We start from the raw sequence: 23,822 nt of genomic DNA, 5'->3' as shown, positions 1-23,822 counted from the left end.
TGGCATTGACAAGGACAGCTATCTCCTCCCACTGCTTTCTCAGGGTTTTTCCTGGCCTCCTGTCCACCTCCTGCACCAAGGCCTCCAGTTCTGCATATGAGAACCTTAGAGCATGTTTCCTGCCAATAGTCAAACTCTCATCCCCAACCACTTCTAACACCTGCTGCAGCCAGAATGCACCTCTCCTTAAGAAATGCAGCCTAGCTTTAAGTATTGTAGACTAGCTCTAAGTGGTGTTCACCTCACACAAACTTGCATCCCCTTTGGAGGCATGCAGCCAGTCTACAGCGCGTTTGGTGCAGGACAGTGTACTACTATCATTTAAATTAACAGACAGCATGAAGCTTGCATGGTGCCTGAATTGGAAGAGTGTGAATTAATCATGCATCGTGATCCCCTTTTCTCATTCCTTACTTTCTTACAAATTAACCTGGATCAGAGCACGACTGAACAGTGGAACTAAATTGTTTAGTATCATTCAGTAACTTCACAAAATCACACAATTGTTATGGTGTAGAAGGAAACCATTTGACCTATCGTGTCTGCACTGGCTCTCTGAGCATTTTAACTTAGTGCCAATCTCCTGCCTTTGCCCCGTAACTCTGCACATTGTTTCTATTTAAATAATCATCCAATGCCCTCTTGAATGCTCGATTGAACCTGCCCGCACCACATTCCAGGCAGTGCATTCCAAACCCTAACTACTCGCTGTGTGAAAATGATTTTCTCACTTGCATCTGCTTCTTTTGCAAAACACTTTAAAACTGTGCTGTCTGGTTCTCAATCTGTTTACGAGGGGGAACAGTTTCTCCCTATCTACTTGGTCCAGACCCCTCATGATTTTAAATCAACTCCCCTTTTAGCCTTCTCCTTTCCAAGGAAAACAGTCTCAACTTCTCCAATCTTTCCTCATAACTCAATTGTCTCATCCTCGGAGCCATTCTCATAAACTTCTTCTGCACTCTCTCCAATATGTTCACATCCTTCCTATGATGTGGTACCCAGAACTGTACACAATACTCCAGCTGAGGTCTAACCAGTGTCTTATATAAATTCATCATAACTTCCCTGCTCTTGTACTCTATGCCCCTATCAATGAAGCCTAGAATACTGTATGCTTTAGAAACAGCTCTCTCTACCTATCCTACCACCTTTAATAACTTATGTACATATAAATAAAGGACAGTCAGCATAGTTTTGTTAAGGGGAGGTCATGTCTTACCAATTTGATTGAATTTTTCGAAGACGTGACCAGGTGTGTAGATGAGGGCAATGCATTTGACGTAGTCTACTTGGACTTCAGCAAGGCTTTTGATAAGGTCCCGCATGGGAGACTGATAACGAAGGTATGAACCCATGGGATCCAAGGCACTTTGGCAAATTGGATCCATAATTGGCTGAGTGGCAGGAAGCAGAGGGTGATGGTCGAGGTGTGTTTTTGTCACTGGATGCCTGTGTCCAGTGGGGTTCCACAGGGATCGTTGTTGGGTCGCTTGCTGTTTGTGGTATATATAAACGATTTAGACTTGAATGTAGGAGGGTTGATCAGTAAGTTCGCAGATGACATGAAAATTGGTGGGGTGGTAAATAGTGTGGAGGATAGCCTTAGATTACAGGAGGTCATAGACAGCTGATCAGATGGGCTGATCAGTGACAAATGGAATTTAATCCGGATGAGTGTGAGGTGATCCACTTGGGCAGGACAAAAAGGCACGGGAATAAACGGTGAATGGTAGGACCCTGGGAAATACCGAGGCTCAGAGGGACCTTGGTGTACATGTCCACCGGTCCCTTAAGGTAGCGGGACAGGTAGATGAGGTGGTTAAGAAGGCATATGGGATACTTGCCTTTATTAACTGAGGCATAGAATATCAGAGCAGGGAGATTATGCTGGAACTGTATAAAATGCTGGTTAGGCCACAGCTAGAGTATTGTGCGCAGCTCTGGAATCCGCATTATAGGAAGGATGTGATTGCACTAGAGAGAGTGCAGAGGAGGTTTACCAGGATGTTGCCTGGGCTGGAGAGTTTTAGTTATGAGGAGAGATTGGATAGATTGGGGTTTTTTTCCCTGGAGCAGAGGAGATTGAGGGGGGACATGATTGAGGTGTATAAAAATATGAGGGGCATAGATAGGGTAGGCAGATAAGAACTTTTCCCCTTGGTGGAGGGATCAAGAACCAGGGGGCATAGATTTAAGGTAAGGGGCAGGAGGTTTAGAGGGGATGTGAGAAAGAATTTTTTCACCCAGAGGGTGGTGGGAATCTGGAGCTCACTGCCTGAAAGGGTGGTAGAGGCAGAAGCCCTCATAACATTTAAGAAGTATTTGGATGTGCACTTGCGATGCCATGGCATACAAGGCAATGGGCCTAAGGCTGGAAAATGGGATTAGAATAGTTAGGTACTTACGCAGACTTGATGGGCCAATGGGCCTTATTCTGTGCTGTAGAATTCTATGACTCTACGACACCCAGGTCTATCTATTCCTGCACACCCATTAGAATAGTATCCTTTATTTTATACTGTCTCTCCATGTTCTTTGTACCAAAGTATATCACCTCACACTTCTCTGCATTGAACTTCATCTGCCACCTTATCTGCTCACTCCACCAATGTGTCAATGTCCTTTTGGAGTTCTACACTGTCCTCCTCACAGTTTACAAGTTTTGTGTCACCCACAAACTTTGAAATTGTCCCCTGCACACCAAGATCTAGACCATTTATATATATCAGGAAAAGCAAGGGTCCCAATACCAACCCCTGGGAACTCCACTACAAATCTTCTTCCAGCCCGAAAAGTACCCATTAACTCTCTGTTTCCTTTCCCTCAACCAATTTTGTATCCATGTTGCTACAGTCCTTTTTATTCCATGACCGATAACTTTCCTCACAAGCCTGTTGTATGCCACTATGTTGAACGCCTTTTGGAAGACTAGATACACCACATCAACGGCCTTGCCCTCATCAACCATCTCTGTTACCTCTTCAAAAAATTCCAGCAAGTTAGTTAGGCACACTTTTCCTATAACAAATCCATGCTGACTCTTCCAAATCAATCCACATTTTTCCATGTGTCTATTAATTCTATCCCGAATAGTCATTTCTAGAAGTTTCCCCACCACCAAAGTTAAACTGACTGGTCTGTAATTGCAGGGCAGATCTTTACAACCTTTTTTGAACAAGGGCGTAATGTTTGCAATTCTCCAGTCGTCCAGCACCTCCCCCAAATCCAGGGAACATTGCAAGATTATTGCCAGTGCCTCTGCAATTCTCACTCACTTCCTTCAATATTCTTGGATGCGTCTCGTCCTATCCCAGTGCCTTATCAACTTTAAGTACTGACAGTTTATCCAAATCCTCCTCCTTATCAATTTTAAACCCTTCTAGTGACTGAGCTTCCTCCTCTGTCACCATGGCCTGGGCAGCATCTGCCTCATAGGTAAAGACAGATGCAAAGTATTCATTTAGCATCTCAGCCAAGCCTCTTGTTTCTATGTGTAAATCCCCTTTTTGGTACCATGTACTGTGTTTATGAATAACACATATTTGTTGCTTTCAGCCATGGAGTTCCATGAAAACCTGAACAATGTTGGAGTTAAAGAAGGCCTTAAAGGAAGAAAACTGCATAAAGCTGTTGAGAACTTTACTTGGAACATCACTATTCTTAAGGTAATTGACTGTTAAGAATAATAAGGGTATAAGACATGCCAGATAAACAATAAACATTTCTCTTGGCTGCCAAATAAAGCCATAAATACAGTTAATATAATTGTGATTTATAAACATAGAATCATAGAATGGTTACAGTACAGAAGGAGGCCATTCAGCTCATTGTGTCTGTGCAGGAGCAATGCACCTGGTGCCATTCCCCTACCTTTCCCCTGTAGCCCTGCACATTTTTCCTTCTCAGATAATGATCCAAACATCTTCTGAAAGCCTCAATTGAACCTGTCTCCACCACACTCAGATGGTGCATTCCAGATCCTAATTACTCACCGCATTAAAAAGTTTTTCCTCATGTCTCTATTGCTTCTTTTGCCAGTTACCATAAATCAGTGCGTCTTGCTCTCGATCCTTCCACCAATAGGAACAATTTCTCCCTATCTACTCTGTCCAGACCCCTTATGATTTTGAATGCATCTATCAAATCTCCTCTCAACCTTCTCTTCTCCAAGGAGAACAGTCCCAACTTCTCCAGTCTGTCTATGTAACTGAAATTCCCTGGAATCATTCCCATGAATCTTTTCTGCACTCTCTCTAACGCCTTAACATCTTTCCTAAAGTTCGGTGCCCAGAATTGCATGCAATACTTCAGTTGAGGGCAAACCAATGTTTTATACAGGTTTAAGACAGCTTCCTTGCTTTTTTTATACCTATGACCTTATTTATAAGGCCCAGGATGCTGTATGCTTTATTGACTGCTGTCTCAACCTGTCCCGCCACTTTCGATGATTTGTGCGCATATACACCCAGGTCCCTCTGCTCCTGCACCCCCTTTTGAATTGTACCCTTTATTTTGTATTGTCTTTCTGCATTCCTCCTACCAAAATTAAATACTTTATACATCTCTGCATTAAATTTCATCTGCCACATGTCTGCCCATTCCACCAACCTAGCTATTCCTTTTGAAGTTCTATACTATCCTCCTCATAGTTTCCAATGTTTACAAGTTTTGTGTCATCTGCAAATTTCGAAATCATCCCCTGTAGGTCTAGGCCATTAATATATATCAGGAAGAGCAGGGGTCCTAACACTGACCCCTGGCGAACTTCACCATAAGCCTTCCTCCAGTCTGAAAAAAGTGTTACAAAATACAAAAGTAAAGAAGTAATAACCAATTTATACAAAACATTGTTTCGGCTCCAACTAGATTAATGTGTGCAATTTTGGGCACCTTACTATAAAAAGGACATCAAAACCATACAGTGTGTTCAGCATAGATTCACTAGAAAAATGCCAGAGATAGGAAACTATAGTTACAAGGAGGGTCTCTATCCAACAGAGAACATTAAGAGATGATTTAATAGAGTCTTTCAAAATGATGACGGGTTTTGACAGATTGAACATGGAAAGGGAATGGTGACAAGGGAATGTCAATTTTAAATTATCACCAATAGACCAAGAAGAGCTGTTAGGGGAAAATTATTTGCACAGAAGCGTGTTAGAGCAGGATTTGCTTTGCTGCAAAGAGTGGTTGAGTCAGAGACCATTGCAAGTTTTAAGAGAAAGATATTTAAAGCACATAAGGCTATAGAGAATGATCAAGTCTCACTCCAGGACTTATTAGCTACGAAAGAACCCAGCCACTGTTGCAGGCAAGCCAGTGTATTAGTGCTGGTCCCCAGCTAGATAAATGGAGAGGATTAGCAGCAGGAAGGGCATTCAGCTGTAAAACCACCTGCCAAATCCAAAAAATGATGGTTGATATGAAGGATGATCAACCAACATTGTGGCGATCCCATGTAACATGGGAAAAGTTGAAAGAGGCTATAGCGAATGAAGCAGTGAATTAGTTTTCGTTTGCTCTAGCAAAAAGCTGATGCAAAAACAATGGGCTAAAAGGCCTCCTACTTTATAAATATAAATGTCAATGGTCATGACTGTATGATAAAAGATAATCGGTTTCCAGAACAGGTGTGTCTGCTCTTCATTGAAATCCCGTTGCATTTATGCCTGTGGAACTCAAGAAGTTGAAAACATGATCATGAAAGTACAATAACAGCTATTGATCTGATCTGCTGAAACCAAATTCTAGAAAAATAGTCCCAGACTAGAGAGAGTTAAAAGCTACTGCTCGCTTATTTCAGAGGTCACATTGAACTTAATTTCACTTATTTTCACTTCATGGAATAGAGCTATAAACCTGTAATTATAATGGAAAAATTGAACAGTATTTGCAGAAACAATTCCGTCTCTCAAAGGACTCCAGTGATTAAAACAACCGGATACAACAATGTGAGAGCAAAAAGGATTAATAACTGATAGACTACCTTTGGAGCTTTCCATACAATAATATCGTTCATGAAAGAAGAATAAAGGCTATTTGTGACCTAGGAAATGCATTGTTTTATTTTGCAGCCAGACTTGATGTAGGTTGCCTGAAGGATTTTCGAGCTAATCAACAAATAGCTTGCCTAATACGTATGCACTAATGCTGTAACCTACATCTTTGAATCATGTCCTTTGTCCTACATGAGCAGCATATGCATAAAGATAATTGCTGTCATGAGGCTAAAGATTTTAATTTGTGTTGCATCACTCGTCAGTCAAAAATATTCCAAATTTACCTTTATTTTTACTTTCATTAACCAATATATATATATTATGGATGAGCTTTGATTTTTTTTTCAATTCAATTTTCCTCCCTATTCTTAAATATCCTGCTTGGATATGATTCCAGGGACACCAGCAGCCTTTCAGTACCTTGTCCAAATGGCCATTTTTTATGGATGAGCTCAAATAATGTTAACAGATTATTTGATTTTGGAGTACATCATAACTGAGCCCCAAAGTACTCACACCAGTCATCCACAATGTGCAACGTTCTAGCTGGAATCACTGTGCAAGAATCAAAAGCAGGAACTTTGGATGATTTCTGTCTCCTCCCTAGCCCAGGAACACAGATGTCTCTATTGCCTCAGCTGAAATCACCCAACTCAGCACAGACTGAGAGTCAAATCTGATCTGAAAGATTTAGATTTGCCTTTACACGTTAGACTATTTAAACAGTCGAACTCTAATTTTATAATGGAGGGTGGTTTACAGTGTTCTTATATTCAGTACTGTAAAAATATTAACACAGCTTAACACTTCTATATTTTAATGGGCATTTATTGTATTTAAGCTGCCTTCTGGTAAATGTTCTGATCATTTTTTTGAAAAAGCCTGATTCATGTAATACTTTTATCAGATCATATAATTTTTTGTTTTCAATGTAATATTTTGAGTACATTTCCTCCTTTCCTGTATATTGTCACCTTTGTCTGCCTAGCTTGACGTCTCTACTGCTGAAAAGGAGAGCACACACCCCTGTTCAACATATTCAGGATGCCAAACCTACATTTACCCTACCTTGGCCAACCAGAATGTAGTTTTGAGAAATCTCATTACTCAAAACAGTGACGTTTTGGTGTTGACTTGCAACTTAAGTGACTTTTCTTCTTCTTTGTGGTTAACAGCCACAAGTAAGAATTTAAAAATAAGGTCTAATTTCTAAGATCAGAACATAGTATGCTCAATATTTAGAATAAGCACTGGCATGTACCAAATCTTCTACAAATTATAAGTCATTCATTGACCCTGGAAAACACCAATCCATCTACTGATTTCTAAAGTTCAAAGAAACACTGCTTTATTTTTATAAAAGCAAAATACTGTGGATGCTGGAAATCTGAAACAAAAACAAAAATAGCTGGAAAAACTGAGCAGGTCTGACAGCATCTATGGAGAGGAAGACAGAGTTAACGTTTCGAGTCCGTATGACTCTTCATCAGAACTAATGAGAAATAGAAATGTGGTGAAATATAAGCTGTTTAAGGGGCGTGGGACAGGTGGAGCTGGGTTCTCCATCACTACAAAGCTCCCTCTTCAATTTGCACAAGTGATCTGCCTCCATGGTCTCTCTGGACGGTCAATACTATGGTAAAAAGGTCTGACACATATAGGGCTAATGTGGGACTGAGTACAGTACTGCCCACACAGTGATGTAAGAGAATACATGACCTGCAGCCAGGGTCAGTTGAGTGTTAGACAGAGCCGTGTGTACCAGCAAGCATGGAGACAGCTCCTAGCTTGTACCCTTTACTGTATATTTGTAAATAGTTCTAAGAGTCAATAAAAACTTACAGTTAACCTACACATGACTATAAAGACTTCTTCAAATTGTAACAAACACCTTACAACAAGTACCACACATTATTCATTCGTTGTGTTAAATCCAAACTGCCTGTTCACATTTCCTCTTCAGAGCATGAATCCAGGGCCCCATTTAAGGAGTTAGTGGGGATGTCAAACAATATATTAGGGTTCTGTTTATCCACCCCTCCTAAAATTTTGAAAGCATCAATGCAATCACCCTTTGACCTCAGTACAAAAATACCCAGATTCCAGTCTGGGCAGAAATTTCCCCCCATTGGGGGCGTTGTGCAGGGGCAGGCGGGAACGAGCACGAACCCAATCAGCACCCCCAATCAGGGCCGCGCCGCCATTTTACGTGGGTGGGCCAATTAAGGCCCACCCAGCATGACGCTCACCCGGAAGCGCTGAGCGCTCCCTGTGCGGGCGGGGTTGGACTCCCTGAGTCAGGGCCTGGCTCTTTAGCGCATGCGCGCAAAAGAGCGCAGAAATCTCCCTGAGGCATGGAGGTGCCGCAGGGATATTTGTTTAAGTTTTAAACATCAAAATAAAGAAATTAAAAACTTTTAAAACATGTCCCCTCATGACCTGGGACATGTCAATGAATGTTTTTCAAAATTTTTATTGAATTTTTAAACACTTCATGAAACCTCATTTAATTATTTCAATTAGTTTTTAATAGGCCTTTGACAGTTTGACGGGCGCACAGCTAACTCGGCTGCGCGCCTGCTGAACTGAAAATCTAAATGACGTTGGGACGCCTGCCCGATGTCACTGCGCATCATTTTACGTGTCGGCGAGCGGGCCCCGCCCCCGCTCGCTGACCTGAAAATTCTACCCATAATTCAGATGCCTAACTTCTAGTACCAGTTTAATTATTTCCCTCTCCATTTGGGGCTGCAATGGCTCACTTACTGGACTCCTCCACAGGATCTTTTTGCCTTATTTAATGTTCATGGTCTCAACAAGTTATCTACCAGTAGCCCTAGACACCTTTCTTGTGTCTTATGGTCTATTGTTGTGAATTTTATATTGCCCTTCATCTATCCCATCACTTTTTGTTTGTCCACATTAAATAACATCGGCCACTTGTGACTCCAATTCATTTAATTTCCCAAATCCATATCAACCGAAAGAAAGAACAGGCATTTATATAGCAACTTCATGACTTTGGGACATCCCAAAGCACTTCACAGCCAATGAAGTACTTCTTGAGGTGTAATCATTGTAATAATATAGGAAACGCAGTAGCCAATTTTCTCAGCAGGATACCACAAACAACAATAAAATAAATGATCGGATCTTTTTCTTTTCATTCATTCTTGGGACGTGAGCATCACTGGAAAGACCAGCATTTATTTCCCACCCCTAATTACCCTTGAGAAGGTGGGGTGAGCAAAACCACTGCAGTCCATGTGGTATTACATGCACTCATGGTGCAGGTTAGGGAGGGCATTCCAGGATTTTGATCCAGCAACAGTGAAGGAACAGTGATATAGTCCCAAGTTAGGATGGTGTGTGGCTTGGAGGGGAACTTGCAAGTAGCGGTGTTCCTGTGCATCTGCTGCCCTTGTTCTTCTAGCTGGTACATGTCAGTGCTACCAAAGGATCCTTGGCGAGTACGGCAATACATCTTGTGGATTTAACACACTGCTAACACTGTGCATTACTTTTAGGCATTGGTTGAGGGATATAAAATGACAAGAACACTGGGAGAACTCTCCTGCTCTTCTTCAAATGATGCTATGAGACCTTACATCCACTTGAGTAGGCTAACATACTTGGTGCAATTTCACCCTTTTATTCTTCCCCATTTTTTTATCTTTAGCAAATACAAACAATTTAATTCGTGAACGACAGAAATTATTTCGTACAATGTAAAAAGCTAATGCCTCAGATCTGACCCCTGAGCCAGGCTATTAATCATTTTCTTCCATTTTGATATGGCTCCATGTACAAAAATATGCAAAATCTGCATTAAATTAAAGTAAAAACGAAATCACTGTGTTGAAATCGTTTGCTTATGATTGATGTTTCACAGGTGGAGGAGAGGAACAAAGTTTGTTAGTATTCTGATGGGCAGTTAAATATTGTTCTTTTATTTCTTTCTTAAGAAACCTGTCACTGATATTCAAACAAGGGAATTTTATTTTAAGAATGATTAATTGAAATGCCCTGAATATTTCCAGAAATAGCAAATGAAAGCCAGTTAAAGTACACTACTACTTTTCAATAAATCATTATTTTTGATAACTACCACATAAGTGATTTATTCCATAGGGAAGATAGTTATAAGTTACAGCAATTTGACTCCTCATCTGATAGTTGTTTGACTTAAGTGAAAAAATATGGAGTAATTGCAGAACCATTCTTTATAACTGAAAGAGCTTAATGCGGAACTGTATAGGTATAGTCACCCCTTTTAAGTTAAGTTGAGTATTTCCTAAATGTTGTGTGTCTGAGTCAACATTCAAGTTAAAAGCTAGAGTAACTTAGCATATGTCTTCTACATGTTCCTAGAACACAGAGACAAATCTGTTCAGTTTAAACCGAGTAGAGTGACTGAAATAGTGGGCACTGTAGAGGCAACAGAGGTCTCGCTTGCTGGCTGGAGAGCTGGCAAGAGACCCGTGTCACTATTTTTCAGGAAGGCACGCTGAAGGCTTGCAAAAGAAGCAAGTGTAACACAAGAAAAAACTTTTTCACACGAGTGATTCAGGTCTGGAATGCACTGCCTGGGAGTATGGTGGAGGCAGGTTCAATTAAGGCATTCAAGAGGACATTAGATGATTATTTGAATAGAAACAATGTGCAAGGGTACAGGGGAAAAGGCAGGGCAATGGCACTAGGTCATAATGCCCATTTGGAGAGCTAGTGCAGACATGATGGGCCAAATGGCGTCCTCCTGTGCCGTTAAGATTCTGAGATTAAGTGCTAATCAGGCACATAACTGGGTAGCAGCAAGCATTCCCCGAATCAAGGACCCCAGGAGTACAGGTCCTGCCCATCAAGAGCTGCCAGCTAACCAGCAGCTCTTCACTGATCGGCAGCGCCACCAGGAACTCAGTGGCCGCTGTCGGTACTACACCCACCTGAGGCCAAGGATCACCATGGACCCAAGCAGTTGAGTGATGGCAGGAGGGTTTTGCAAACTGGGGTGGGGAGAGGTATCGGCAGCAAGGGCAGGGGAGTGGCTCACGGAGGCCCTTAAGTGGGCATTAAGGTGGGGTAGGAAGGTCGTCCACAAGCCTTCCTGCCACAGACTTAATCAGGGCAGTGGCAGGGTCCCTGCTCTCCCACCTGATTAAATGCCCTATGGCACCAAACCCACCACAAGGGAAGGCATTAAATCCACCCAGTGTGACTCCATTAGTTCATTATAAAGATTATACAATGTGACAGTGGGTTATCTGAGTCTTGCTTGTCCTAAGTAGAAGATTGCAGTTACATGCCTGTGTCGAATCTTAGCACACGAAGAATTTTTTGGTATTAGTAAATATTGAGGATGTATACAGCTTTTATATGTTTTTCATTAACATTTTTCCTTCATGTTGTAACACCCTCTCACTTCCCACCTATTCTGTTTCATATAGTTGTTTTCATTCAGCCTGATCAGGCAATCCAAAATAATGGATTTGTCCTTAATGATTATCAATTTACTTATGTATCCATCGTACTTGAGCTGTCACCCTTTCACACATGTAAACTTCTGTGTCACACTTCAAGATCTTCTTTTAAAATGAATGTAATTCAATTATTTTCTGACCTGCAACTGCTGAGGGTAGTCATTGTACCTCTAAAAGTTTAAGAGAAAACTTTGTTTTTCAAAAAGCGCAAAAAGATAATTCCCAATTTCGGATTTAAAAGCTGTGAAGAAACAGTGCGCCAACTAAAACAATTCCTCTTCAGGTATTTGATAATTTTTATAAAATTACCAACAGAATTGGCCAGGTGGATGCAGTGAAATATTGTATGGAGAACTAGGATGAATGTCAAGGAATATAACATAATAATTGATTAATAATGTTCCCATACATGTGGTAACTGAGATCATGTTCATACAAAGAAGGAAATGGCAAAACCCACTATTCAGTCGCCATTTTGCCAGGGACGGAGTTCTCAATGGTGAACGTAATATCAGAAATCTTCAACAACTGTTTCAAAATAAATAATACAAACAATATAAACTATCCAAAAAAATTCTGTGTCCCATATGTGAACCAATGTTTTGACAAGGTTTGGTGTAGTCACAGTGAACTTCATTACTTGCTCAAAATATTCAACTAGACCAGACTTGTATTTAGTTACTTCTTGCTTCATTCTGCAACTTTTCCATTGACTTTTACTTTTAAGTGGTCCGTGATTTCTTTGCTGTACCGCAAACTTCCTTTGTTTTTTGGTGTTTCTGTTTCTAAACTTCAAAGTGACAAGTGGATGCACAGAATTGCTGATTGGACTGATTCACTTATGTGGTGCATTTCACTAAACATATTCACCTGACTAGAAATCCAAGCAAGCAATAATGTTCCTTCCTCCCCCTCCCTCCCACCACTAGCATCACTTCTACAGCAGCAACCCACGCAGCTTGTCAAAATATTCATCACATGCAATAGAACTTTCAGTTATAGGTTTCAGAATAGATCTTTCAGGTTTGGCTCTCAGATTCAGTTTGTATCTCATTGGTTGTAAATTTTTACAACAATCAGACCAACTTGGGATGGATAAACTTTGACAAGTTCCTGACTCTGATCACATTTTACAACTCGGGCCTGTGAGACAATACAAGTGAATCTAGCTAGTATAAGTGAGAGTGACTGCCCTTCACATCAAGGCAGCATCTGACCGAGTGTGGCATCAAGGAGCCCTTGAAAAACTGGAGTCAGTGGGAATCAGGGGGAAAACACTCCGCTGGTTGGAGTCATACATAGCACAAAGGAAGATGGTTGTGATTGTTGGAGGTCAGTCACTCATCTTCAGGACATCACTGCAGGAGTTCCTCAGGGTGGTATCCTAGGCCCAACCATCTTCAGCTGCTTCATCAATGACCTTCCCTCCATCATAACGTCAGAAGTGGGGATGTTCGCTAATGATTGCACAATGTTCAGCACCATTCATGACTCCTCAGATACTGAAGCAATCCATGTCCAAATGCAGCAAGATCTGGACAATATCCAGGCTTAGGCTGACAAGTGGCAATTAACATTCGCGCCACAAGTGCCAGGCAATGACTGTCTCCAACAAGAGAGCATCTAATCATGGCCCCTTGACCTTCAATGGCATTACCATCACTGAATAATCAACATCCTGGGGGGTTACCATTGACCAGAAACAGAACTAGACTAGCCATATAAATATTGTGGCTACAAGAGCAGGTTAGAGGCTAGGAATCTTATGACGAGCAACTCACCTCCTGATTTCCCAAAGCCTGTCCACCCTCTACAAGGCACAAGTCAGGAGTGTGGTGGAATACTCCCCACTTGCCTGGATGAGTACAGATCCAACAACACTCAAGAAACTTGACACCATCCAGGACAAAGCAGCCTGCTTGATTGGCACCCCTTCCACAAAAATTCACTCCCTCCACCACCGACGCACAGTGGCAGCAGTATATACTGTCTACAAGATGCACTGCGCGAACTCATCAAGGCACCTTAGACAGCACCTTTCAAACCCATTACCATCACCATCTAGAAGGACAAGGGCAGCAGATAGATGGGAACACTATCACCTGGCCTCTCACCATCCTGACTTGGAAATATATCAATGTTTCTTCACTGTCACTGGGTCAAAATCCTGGAACTCCCTCCCTAATAGCACTCTGGGTGCGCCTACACCACAAGGACTGCAGCAGTTCAAGAAGGCAACTCCCCACCACCTTCTCAAGGGCAATTAGGGATGGGTAATAAATGCTGGGAGAGTCAGCGATGACCATATTCCATAAATGAATTTTTTAAAATCCAGAATTCAGTGCAAGTGCAAAGTAAGCATTCACAGGGAACACCAGTTGTAAAACCAGTGTTGCTGCCTTATCTCCAACCTGTCCACCCTGATAGTTGAGAGTGGGAACTCAAGATTCTGTTGGGGAAAAGGCAGTGTAGCGGGTCTAATTGAGTTGCTTCTACAGAGAGCCATCATGGATGCAACAGGTTGCATGACTTCCTTCTCTGCTGTAACCATTCTATGATTTTATTTAACACTTTCTGACTAGTCAATTAACTGATTTAGATCAGCTTGTAACACTAATCACAAGCTAATTACACACAAGGCTCATCCAAGCGCACACCTTTACTACATCTAATTGTTTCTTAAATGATTCAAGAGTTTTTGTATCCACATTCCACATGCTGATCTTTCTGTGTGCAGAAGAGCCCCCTGACCCTGACATCAAATTTAAATTTAGCTTTAACTATTTTGCACCTGTTCTACTCTTGAATTTTATATTAAAGCAGATTTAACTTTTTCCATGCCCTTTATATCTTATGTGACTCAATAAGATCATCTTTCAAACACCTTCTGTCCGTGCTGAAAAGCTCATGGCCTGAATTTTGCGCTCGTCAGGCGCGCGCCATCAGTGGGCCTGGGAGTGGACGGGAAACTGTCCCACAGCCGTGATCAGCCCCCGACCATGATTCCATGCTGGCTGGCCAATTTACAGCTAGCCAGTGTGAACCGTGCCCGGAGGAAGGCTCAGCACTGCCGGTGGGGGCTGGAAGAGAGCGGGCGTCGAAGTCACCACGGGTGCTGGTGAGCCCTTCCACTGAGCTCCCTGAAGGCAGGCAGTTGCCTCTGGGAGCTGCAGGCCTCCAAATAATAAAAGAAAGCCCAAAAATGCTGCATAAATATCCATGCAGCACAATCAAGCAGCTGAAAGCATAGCTTGTAAAAAAACAGTCCCCTGATATTTCTTTTTATTTTAAATCCTAATGGAGATTTCATCCCGCCCTTGGATGAGGTTTCATCAAAAGTGTAAACCCACCTGGCCAATTGGCCTGTCCGCCAACCGTAAGGTTGGACAGACCACGAAAAATTGCTTACAATTGGGCCGTTAATAAGCTTAATTGCCCTCTTAATTGTTGGCGGACACTCTTCCAACTTCTGTGCACACCCGCCAAGCAAAATATCGCACAGTGCTCAATGACATCAGGATGCTCGCCCGACGTCATCTCGCGCGATTTTATGCCCGTTGAGGTCGGGCACATGCCTGCCCGCAGGATGTAAAATTCTGGCCCATCTGTCCTCATAACTTAGACCTGCAACGTAAAGGATCAAACCTTCTCCGTTCAGGTTCCAATATTTGAACGGTTTCCTTGCTTCCTGACCAGAATTGAACATAGTTCAAGAAATTTGTTTAATCATAATTTCGTCTGACTTGTATTCAACTATTTTGGCTATTTAGTTTGATATTCTATTAGCTTTGTTGATCACTACACTGTACTGGTTGGACATGCTACGCTTTGAGTCTACTAATGCTTCTAGGTCTCTTTCAACTTCATCCATGGCTATTTCAGTGCCATCCATGCAGATTATATGCTGCTCATTTTCCTTCTCATGTGCAACATTTTTTACTTTTCTATCTTAAATTCCATCAGTTTTTTTGGTCCATTTAAGTATTTTGTTTAACCCACTTTCTAATATTTGAACCGCCTCCTTTTAATCCACTCCCCCTGCTAGTTTGGTGTTGTGTACAAATTTGACCAGTTTGCATTGTCAAATCCAAATCATTGATGTAAATTAGAAACTGCGTTGATCCCAAACAATTCAGTCCTGCCAGATAATTATATTGAGTTGATGTCCTGATGTGAATCAATGCAATTAGGAAGTTTGTACAATGTGTACATTAAAGAGTGGTTCCATGGTGTGCTATTCCCAGTGGGAAGCTCAGAGCCCAGAAGGAGAAAACAGTTCGGACCAGTACTCTTCTTTCCCAGTTTTTACTGGTGTTCCATTTCCAATCTCCTTTTGTTGTATCTGTTTAAATAATTTGTTTACTTTAAGATTAATTAATTATTCATTCTCGACAGGGACAAGCTGATCTGTTGAAACATGCTAAAATTGAAGCATTGGACAACCTGAAGCAAATTCATTATGCCGCAGTGTCCTGTGGTCTGAACAAGCCAGGTACTGGGAATACTGAGCCGTCCAAAGCAAGACGGAGCCTAGAGGCCATACCTGAAAAAGAAAGTGTAGATATTGGAATTGGAGACCAAGTTGCTGAATGTCACCAGAATACAACCACTCAAAAATCTATCAAAGCTGCCAAATGAATACAACCATATAGAACATTTGGATTGCACTTCAAAGCCTTCTCAGTTGGTTGGTTTTAGTACTTTGTAAACCCTAAGGCACAATCCTGAAGGCTCAGAATAATGTGACAAATGGAGCTATGAATGTAACACTTCTCCAAGTAAAAGTATACTACTACTGGTGGAAGTATACTACTGCTTCAAAGAAGTAGTGGACTTGCCATTAAATGTTCATCTGCCAAACGAATATGTATATATGACGTCACAAAGAATTAGTTGAAGTGTAACTTCTTTTCTAGTAATTTATGCTGCCATTTTACATTCTTTTTGTAAATGTAACATTTCTCTAGATGCCTAAAATTCATGTCTTGATTGAAAAATAATTATTATACAGAAGAATATGTAAAGTATATATAAATACAATGAGTGTGTGTAGTGATGCTACCCAAACATTCTAAAGCTTGTTGAGCCATAAATGGAGACATGTATTATTGATTGTGGTCACTGAAGCTTCAGTGCACTTTATGAAGACCATTAATCAAGGGAAAGCTGGAAAAGTTTTGTTGTAAACCTGTTCTTTCAGAAATAATTGTTAATGTCAAAGAACATTTGAAGTGCTTGTACCCGCCATCTGGTGACCAAATAGGCAGCAGCTTTTAGCAGGTTGATGTATATAATTTCTATTTTGTGAAGTGCAAGTAGAAAAAGTTAGGCTTATTAATTCCCACAATGAAGGATTTCTATTCCAGTAAAGTTGTCAATGCAGAGGATTTCCAGCAGCCATAATCCTGTATATTGTTTAATGTACATGATTCACTGGAATAGAAGCGAGAATCTTTTCTCTCTCTCTTCTTGCCCATGATTCACATGAATACTGTAAAATCAATAAATTGTTAACGACATTGCCAGTGTTGGCAACGCTGAACCAATTAAACTGGTTTGGTTTGTTCAAAGCAATTTAGAGACATGGTTTGCATATATTTTAAAAACAAAGGCTATTTGAAATCCAGAAGAGCTAGTGGTCTAGTTTGCAAAACAGCATAAGTTTTGCTGCAGATTTTTGCTCTGATTCCTCAGTACAGTATGTCACAATTTATTCAAATCATAATTTATGTTTATTCTGTCACTGAAAAATTAGAAAATAAACTAAGGAAATCTTTTGAGAAACTCACCATTATAACCTATCCAGAAAAGAGCATAGAAGAGTATAGGAACATAATACATGCCCAGAAATAGGAACAGTCCACCTCGCTGGTCCTAAAAACTATTATACTTGAATCACCACTCTCTCAGATATTGAAGCAATTCTTCATTAAACCTTTTCAGATTCTGCCTTCACTTGTGTTCCGAGCATTTGGCTTTACAAATTCACTAATTCATGTGTAAAGCAGTTAAATGTAAATGGCCTGTGTGCCGCCCACCCCCACCCCCCAACTGCCCTCTTAATCCTAAATCATGTTCCTACCTCTAGAGTTTGCAATAACCTTAAATGTATTATTAGAGTTCAGTTGATCAAATCCCTTTAGTATTTAGCATAAACTTTCTGTTTTAACCAATCATAGGCTCCTAACCACTTCTTGCAGTGAGAGGGGAAATTTTCCTTTTCTTGCACCTGATATAAAGGGTGAAGAACATAAATGAAAAGTAGGGGCTTCCATTAGAGTGAGCACTTTCCCCTGCCCAAACTTGCTCAAAGCACTGTAGCTATTTGGTCTTTACATCAAACACAAAGAAAGGAAAATCTTCCCTGCAATGGTATATGCTAGGTTTTAATTTGTTTTCCCTTTCCCACTTGTTTCTAATGCCTCCATACCCTTGGTATGGTATAGAAAGCTGAATTGTACACAATACCTTAGATTGTCCGTACCAGTGCCTTGTAGACACTCATCACTTTCTGGATTTTCTACTGTATCCAACTGGGTGTCCATACCAAGATTCTCAGCTAGTTTTCTTACCACTGCACAGATTGCACTTTTTTTTCAGGGAGCTATTCACTGAAACCCCAGATTACTCTACTGGGTTGTTCCCTATTGCATAGAGCCATTTAGTTTATGTTTCCACTGTTTATTTCCCTTCTTTCAACTTATTAACTTGTAACTGTCCACTTTAAATATAATTTGCTATTCACCAGCCCATCTTCACAGGTTAATGTGATACTTTTATAGTTATAAGAAAAGCAAAATACTGTGGATGCTGGAAATTTGAAATAAAAACAAAAAGCGCTGGAAATATTCAACAGCTCTGGCAGCATCTGTAGAGAGAGATAAACAAAGTTAACAGCCTAGATTTTCATCCTTGAGGTGGTTAGCGGGAGTCGGAAAAAATCCTGGCTCGGCCTATCTGCCTTGGCAGGTGTTGGGGTGGGGGTGGGGGGAGGGGAGTCTAGCATTGGGCAAGCCAATCCAGGAAAAATGTGGGAAGCATCCACAGGGGCTGCCGGGTGCAAAGGCGGACTGTTTAAAAGGCCCGCCTAGCTGCTGTGAGACTTTGTCCCAGTTAAAATAAAAATAGAAAGGCCCTCTTCTCCTCACCCTTTACACCCCCCCCCTACCCACCACACACTCCCCAAGCTCCATCCATGCACTTCATGCCCCCCCACCCACCCCTTTGGCCCCCAAGCCAAGGTATGCTCCTCAAACAACCCCTATGGCCCCTCGTCCTCCGCATGCCAAGAGCTATGCTGCTCCAATCACCTGCCCATGGTCCCTCATGCCCCCAATGCCAAGCTGTGCATTTCCAACCACCTCCCCCATTTCATCTCATTGCGTCCTTATGCCAAACTGTGGCGCTTACATGACCACTGACCCACTATACACGGTATGTAACCGTTATACAGGCTCTCAAATAAGAATACATACTGAAGCTTGATGGAGAGCGGAAATTTGTCAGTCTTTTAAAACACCTGAGCCCCAGAGAAAACATTGCTTAATTGACAGCTCTGGCTCGCTGGTCAATGTTGTCATTGCACAATGTTTATTTACACAAGGTTAAGAGGTTTTAAGTGCTTGCAGTTACAGCTATTGAAACTTTAAGGGGTCTGGATGATTGACACTTTTATTGCCCTGTAGTTTAAAAAGGGCTTTTTTAACATTGTGGAAAATTATGAATTAATTACCTTTTTTTAGGCTTTTTTACACATCTTATTGTTACCATAGGATTCATTAGTTTTACAAAATGCATAATGGGTCAATGGCATGGAAGTGCCACACTTTGGCATGAGGGATCCTTGGAGGGCAGGGGGGTGGGTGGACATTGATTTTGTTCTGCACCTGTGCTCTGCAGTTTGATACACATGATCCAAGTCAAATAGCTTACCGTCATGTTTGCTGATATTCAAAATGTGGTCTCATTAATGATCTACAGAAGGTTAGGATAACTTATTTTTCCTCCAATGAGAGAGGAAAATTCTTGATTTATCTTATTGACAACTAGTTTACATAGACCAGAAATGTCCGGTGAATAATCATACTACAGATTTTTTGGTCATGCACTTTTGCTATGGTGCGTGTCAAAAATTCAAATTTCACAATAAATGGCCTCTTTGCCTCTATATCTTTAATCGTAAATAATGTGAAGAGCATTAGAACTTAAAACGTTATTGACAGAAAAGCCAGCTTTCAATCTGATTAGCTAATTTGAAATCAGTCCCACGAGCCTTAAATCTTATTTACAAGCCTTATGTGAAACATTACTGAACTGCCCTCATAAAATTCAATTAGATCACATCAACCAGTCCATCCTTGTCAATCAATGCAGTTACCTGCTGAAAATGTTATGTTGGCGTTGTGAAATACAACATACATGTTGCTTCTAAATCTATTGACAGCGCATTATGCCCATTGCTTCTTTAGATGAACATTGGCACAATTCTCTACAATGCCCCAAAATATTTCCTACTACTGAGTTGGACACTTTATAGTTTTTGGATTTTTAAATGCTAGGTAAACCTTCACTGCTCCATTGTCCCCCCTGTATATGTGACGAGGCAAATTTTAACTTGTACCTCCAGACAGTTAACTCAATGTTGTTGAACAGTCATCTGTTATACATGCCACCCGATTATCTTTGCATTGTATTATGGGTTAAAATCTAATTGTTGAAATAGTTAAAAACACAAAGTAGATTGTCTATTTCCCATTTCTTAACAGATTCCAGAGGTCAGTGAACTGTGGCTCTACCTCTGGGTGCTATCACCCTATCTCTGACACATTTGCCTGTTTTTGATTCGTTGAGTTTCCTTATTGCATATTCTTTACTAGTGTTCACATTTATCATGGATTTCTGAGCTAAGTTGACTGTGTGCACATGTTCAGACCGGCTGAAATTTATTTCAATCTGTGGAGCATTAAAAAACTTGTCACTTACAAACTCAAGTCAGAAGACTGGATCTCAGTCCAATGAATCAAATTGATAATTTGAATTCAGGAGGTCAGGCATTCATTCCCTTAAGCTGCCATCAAACCTGCTTCCCTCAAATGGATGCATTTTGCTAACTAGACCACAAGCATCTCTCTTATAAAGGAGGAAAAGGTTATCTTGACCGGCTCTCCACACTTGGATTGCACCTCCTTTGACTTGTTACCATGTGTTTGAACAAGCCATGTAGAAGTGTTATGGTGCAAAGCATGTTTCTGGCTGAGTGTGACAGTGATCAGTATCATCAGAGAAATAATAGGTATGGTTCTGAAATGACTCATTGTAAACTTTATGTGCTTATTGATTCATGATTCAGTCACTCAGAGACATGACTTGTAAAATAACCCTGCAGGAAGCTGATTTTATTAACTTAAACAAACCAGGAGCATCAAAACTTCTATAGATTTATTTTTGCTACATTGCTGGCCTTGAAATTCGATCCAAACTTGAATCACCCTAAAAAAGGTAATAAATTACTTTATATTGCAATTTTAATGTCTCATTTAACCTCTATTAAGATGCAACTGCAGCATCAGTTCACAATTCTGCAATAAGATCATATGATCCTAACAATGTGCTTTTTCTAAGTTCTCAGTGAATAAGGGGCTTTTTCGAGTTGTAAAAGGCATCTATATACAACCAAATGGAATTCAGAGTGCAGTGGGAAAATTGATTAATTTTAATCAATATCTTATCTTTACTAACTTCTGGACATAATGGAGACATTTCAAGTTAGTGAAAATTATGAAAGAAAGCTGCTATATAAATAAATCAGATTACACAAGAGGATGGTTACAGTTGGTCAGCACATCAAAGTTTCTGAAACCGGTCATTCTGTATGAGGGACAAATAAATTCAGGCATTCAGCCAAGGTTTAGGATTGATTTGAAGATTGGTAAATCCTTGAAAATTCTAAATTTGTTTACTCTTTGTAGACCGAATATTATCTGCAGGTTGCAAAAATCTAATGTATATTTTCATCGTATCTGTATATAAGATATCTAAACATTAGACTTCTGGATAATGCAAAAAAATTAGACCATTATGATGAATGTGATAATTGTGTCTAGTAGTTCTGAATTAGGAAAACTGAAGCATTGTAAATCAGTTGTGTTTTGCTACCGTGCAGAAATATTACTGGAGTTTTCAAAGGAGTGATTTTGGAGGGTATGCCCTATTTATTCCTTTGTTCTGCTATCTGTGATATAAAGTCAAAGAACTTCCATCTGTTCATCTCTGTCAGTAGCACTGAATTTGTAACCAACATAATTGTTTATGATTTCTTTACCAAAAAATGTTTCACTAGCGCTTTACTTACTCTTATGGGAACCACTGGATTATAAAAACAAATGCCACAATTTTGCTTAGAAATGTGACAATGTGACAAAAGTGTTCATTTTTTTATTATTAAAAGAAATTTGAAACCAACTGTTCTGCTTTAATACAACATTCATATAAAAAAAATAAAAGATCATATTTGTCAGAATAAAATGCTGTTTTCCCATTATTATTGTATTATTTACTGACCCTAGTAGGTATATTACGCATAATTAATACTAATGGCAAAGGTTTATTATTATTGAGGAACCAATACATTAGGTTATTGCCACGATAAAAGGGGGCATGTAAGCTCAGTTGGTGAAATGGCTAGTGTGTGGTTCACAATAACGTCAACAGGTTCGATTCCCGTCCCAGCTGAGGTGGGCTTGGGACCTGCCTCCTCACCCTGACCCTGAGAGTGGAAGCCAGTGACAAGCCATCACTGAAAATAACTGGCAAGGAAACAGCTCAGGATGAAGATTCAGCAGTGAACCAAGGACCTACCTTCTGGGCAGAGTAAATGTGAATGAATGAAATGAATTGCCATGGTCTGTTAACCTAATGCAGTGCAGCAGAATACAAGATGAATAACAGAGCAGTCTGGTACAAACATCGGAGGAAATAATCTGCCAGGATTAGTTAATTATTCATGTAGCGACCAAGATTGGCTCTATTAACAGCTGCTTTACCTTGCTAACTGGAGTATGTCTCCTCCAGAGATGAAGCTAGCAGATTAATGTTATTAGTCTCTCGTCAGGTTTTAAGCAATGTTTCATGAGAATTTTGCAGGTTAGGAATGTGCATTTTGCATTTTCAAATGTTAGGGCCTGAATTTTTAGCTCGGTGAACAGGTGTGAAAGTCGGGCCCGGGATCAGATGGAAACGGACTACCAACCGCAATCGGCCCCTGACCGCAATTTCACGCTAGCTGGCCAATTAACGGGCAGCCAACGTGAAGCGCGCGCTGAGAAGCTCAGCACTGCCGGGGTGGTGGGGGCGGGAGGAGGGTGGGCAATGACGTCAATGCGGGCGGGGGCGAGCTGCCTCAGAGAGCTACAGACCCGAAAATGTTCCAGTAAAGTGTTAAAAAGCAGAAAAAAATGTCCGAGCATCATAATCAGCATCATAACCTGAAAATCTAGCTGATAAACATGCTGCCCATAGATTTTTATTTTTACTTTATTTCATGACAGAAAGCACAACCTGCCTTTGGATGAGGTTTCATGAAAAATGTAAAGGCCGCCTGGCCGATTCGCCCATCCGCCAACTGTAAGGTTGGATGGGCGATGGAAAATAACAGACAATCGCACTGTTAATGGGCTTAATTGCCCTCTTAATTGTTGGCAGGTGTCCTTCCAACTTTTGCATGCACCTGCCAAGCAAAATATCACTCGAGTGCATGATGACATCAGGACACTTGTCTGACGTAATCTTGCGCAATTTCATGCCCGATCAGGTCGGGCATATGCCTGCTCGATCAATGTAAAATTCAGCCCTAGGGGAAGCATTTTCCCCCCAGCGGGGGGATGTGGAAGCGGGCGCAGGTGGGTGGGTTCCCGATTGGTGCCCTCGGTCGGGGGAGTGGCACCATTTTACGTGGGTGGGCCAATTAAGGCCCGCCCAGCGTGACGTCCGCCAGGAAGTGCTATGCGCTCCCTGTGCGGATGGGGGGTGGATTCCCTGAGCCGGGAGTGCATGCACTGATCTCCCTGAGGCGACTGGTGGTGGGGGGCTGGTTAAGGACAGCACTGCCATTGAGGCAAAAACAAAAGTGCTGGATAAACTCAGCAGGTCTGACAGCATCTGTGGAGAAAAAGAGTTAACGTTTCGAGTCCGTATGACTTCTTCAGAACTAGACCTGTCGCTGAGGTGACAGGTGGTGGAGGGGGGCAAGGGCAGCCCTGCCATTGAACATAGCGCACAAGCATTCGGGGTGGGGGGTACGGTGGGTGAGGGAAGCAGCCACGCATTAGGGTAACCTGTAGAAAGT

At 41.2% G+C, this 23,822-nt stretch overlaps 1 protein-coding gene across 2 annotated transcripts in view; it reads left to right on the top strand.

The window, feature by feature from the left end:
* Positions 1-22,003, top strand: part of plcl2 (phospholipase C like 2) — a 315,017-nt gene extending 293,014 nt beyond the window's left edge. For both annotated transcript variants that reach the window (XM_078538540.1, XM_078538539.1), the window contains 2 exons: positions 3,559-3,668; positions 15,875-22,003. In XM_078538540.1, the coding sequence (XP_078394666.1) occupies positions 3,559-3,668; positions 15,875-16,117 (353 nt within the window). In that variant the 3' untranslated portion in view covers positions 16,118-22,003. The remainder of the gene's footprint in view (positions 1-3,558; positions 3,669-15,874) is intronic.
* The last annotated feature ends 1,819 nt before the right edge of the window (positions 22,004-23,822 follow it).

Source organism: Cetorhinus maximus, chromosome 3 (genome assembly GCF_964194155.1).
Source record: "Cetorhinus maximus chromosome 3, sCetMax3.hap1.1, whole genome shotgun sequence".
NCBI classification, from domain to species: domain Eukaryota; kingdom Metazoa; phylum Chordata; class Chondrichthyes; order Lamniformes; family Cetorhinidae; genus Cetorhinus; species Cetorhinus maximus.
The sequence above is the reverse complement of the archived record's forward strand: the minus strand, read 5'-3'. Positions and strand labels throughout refer to the sequence as shown.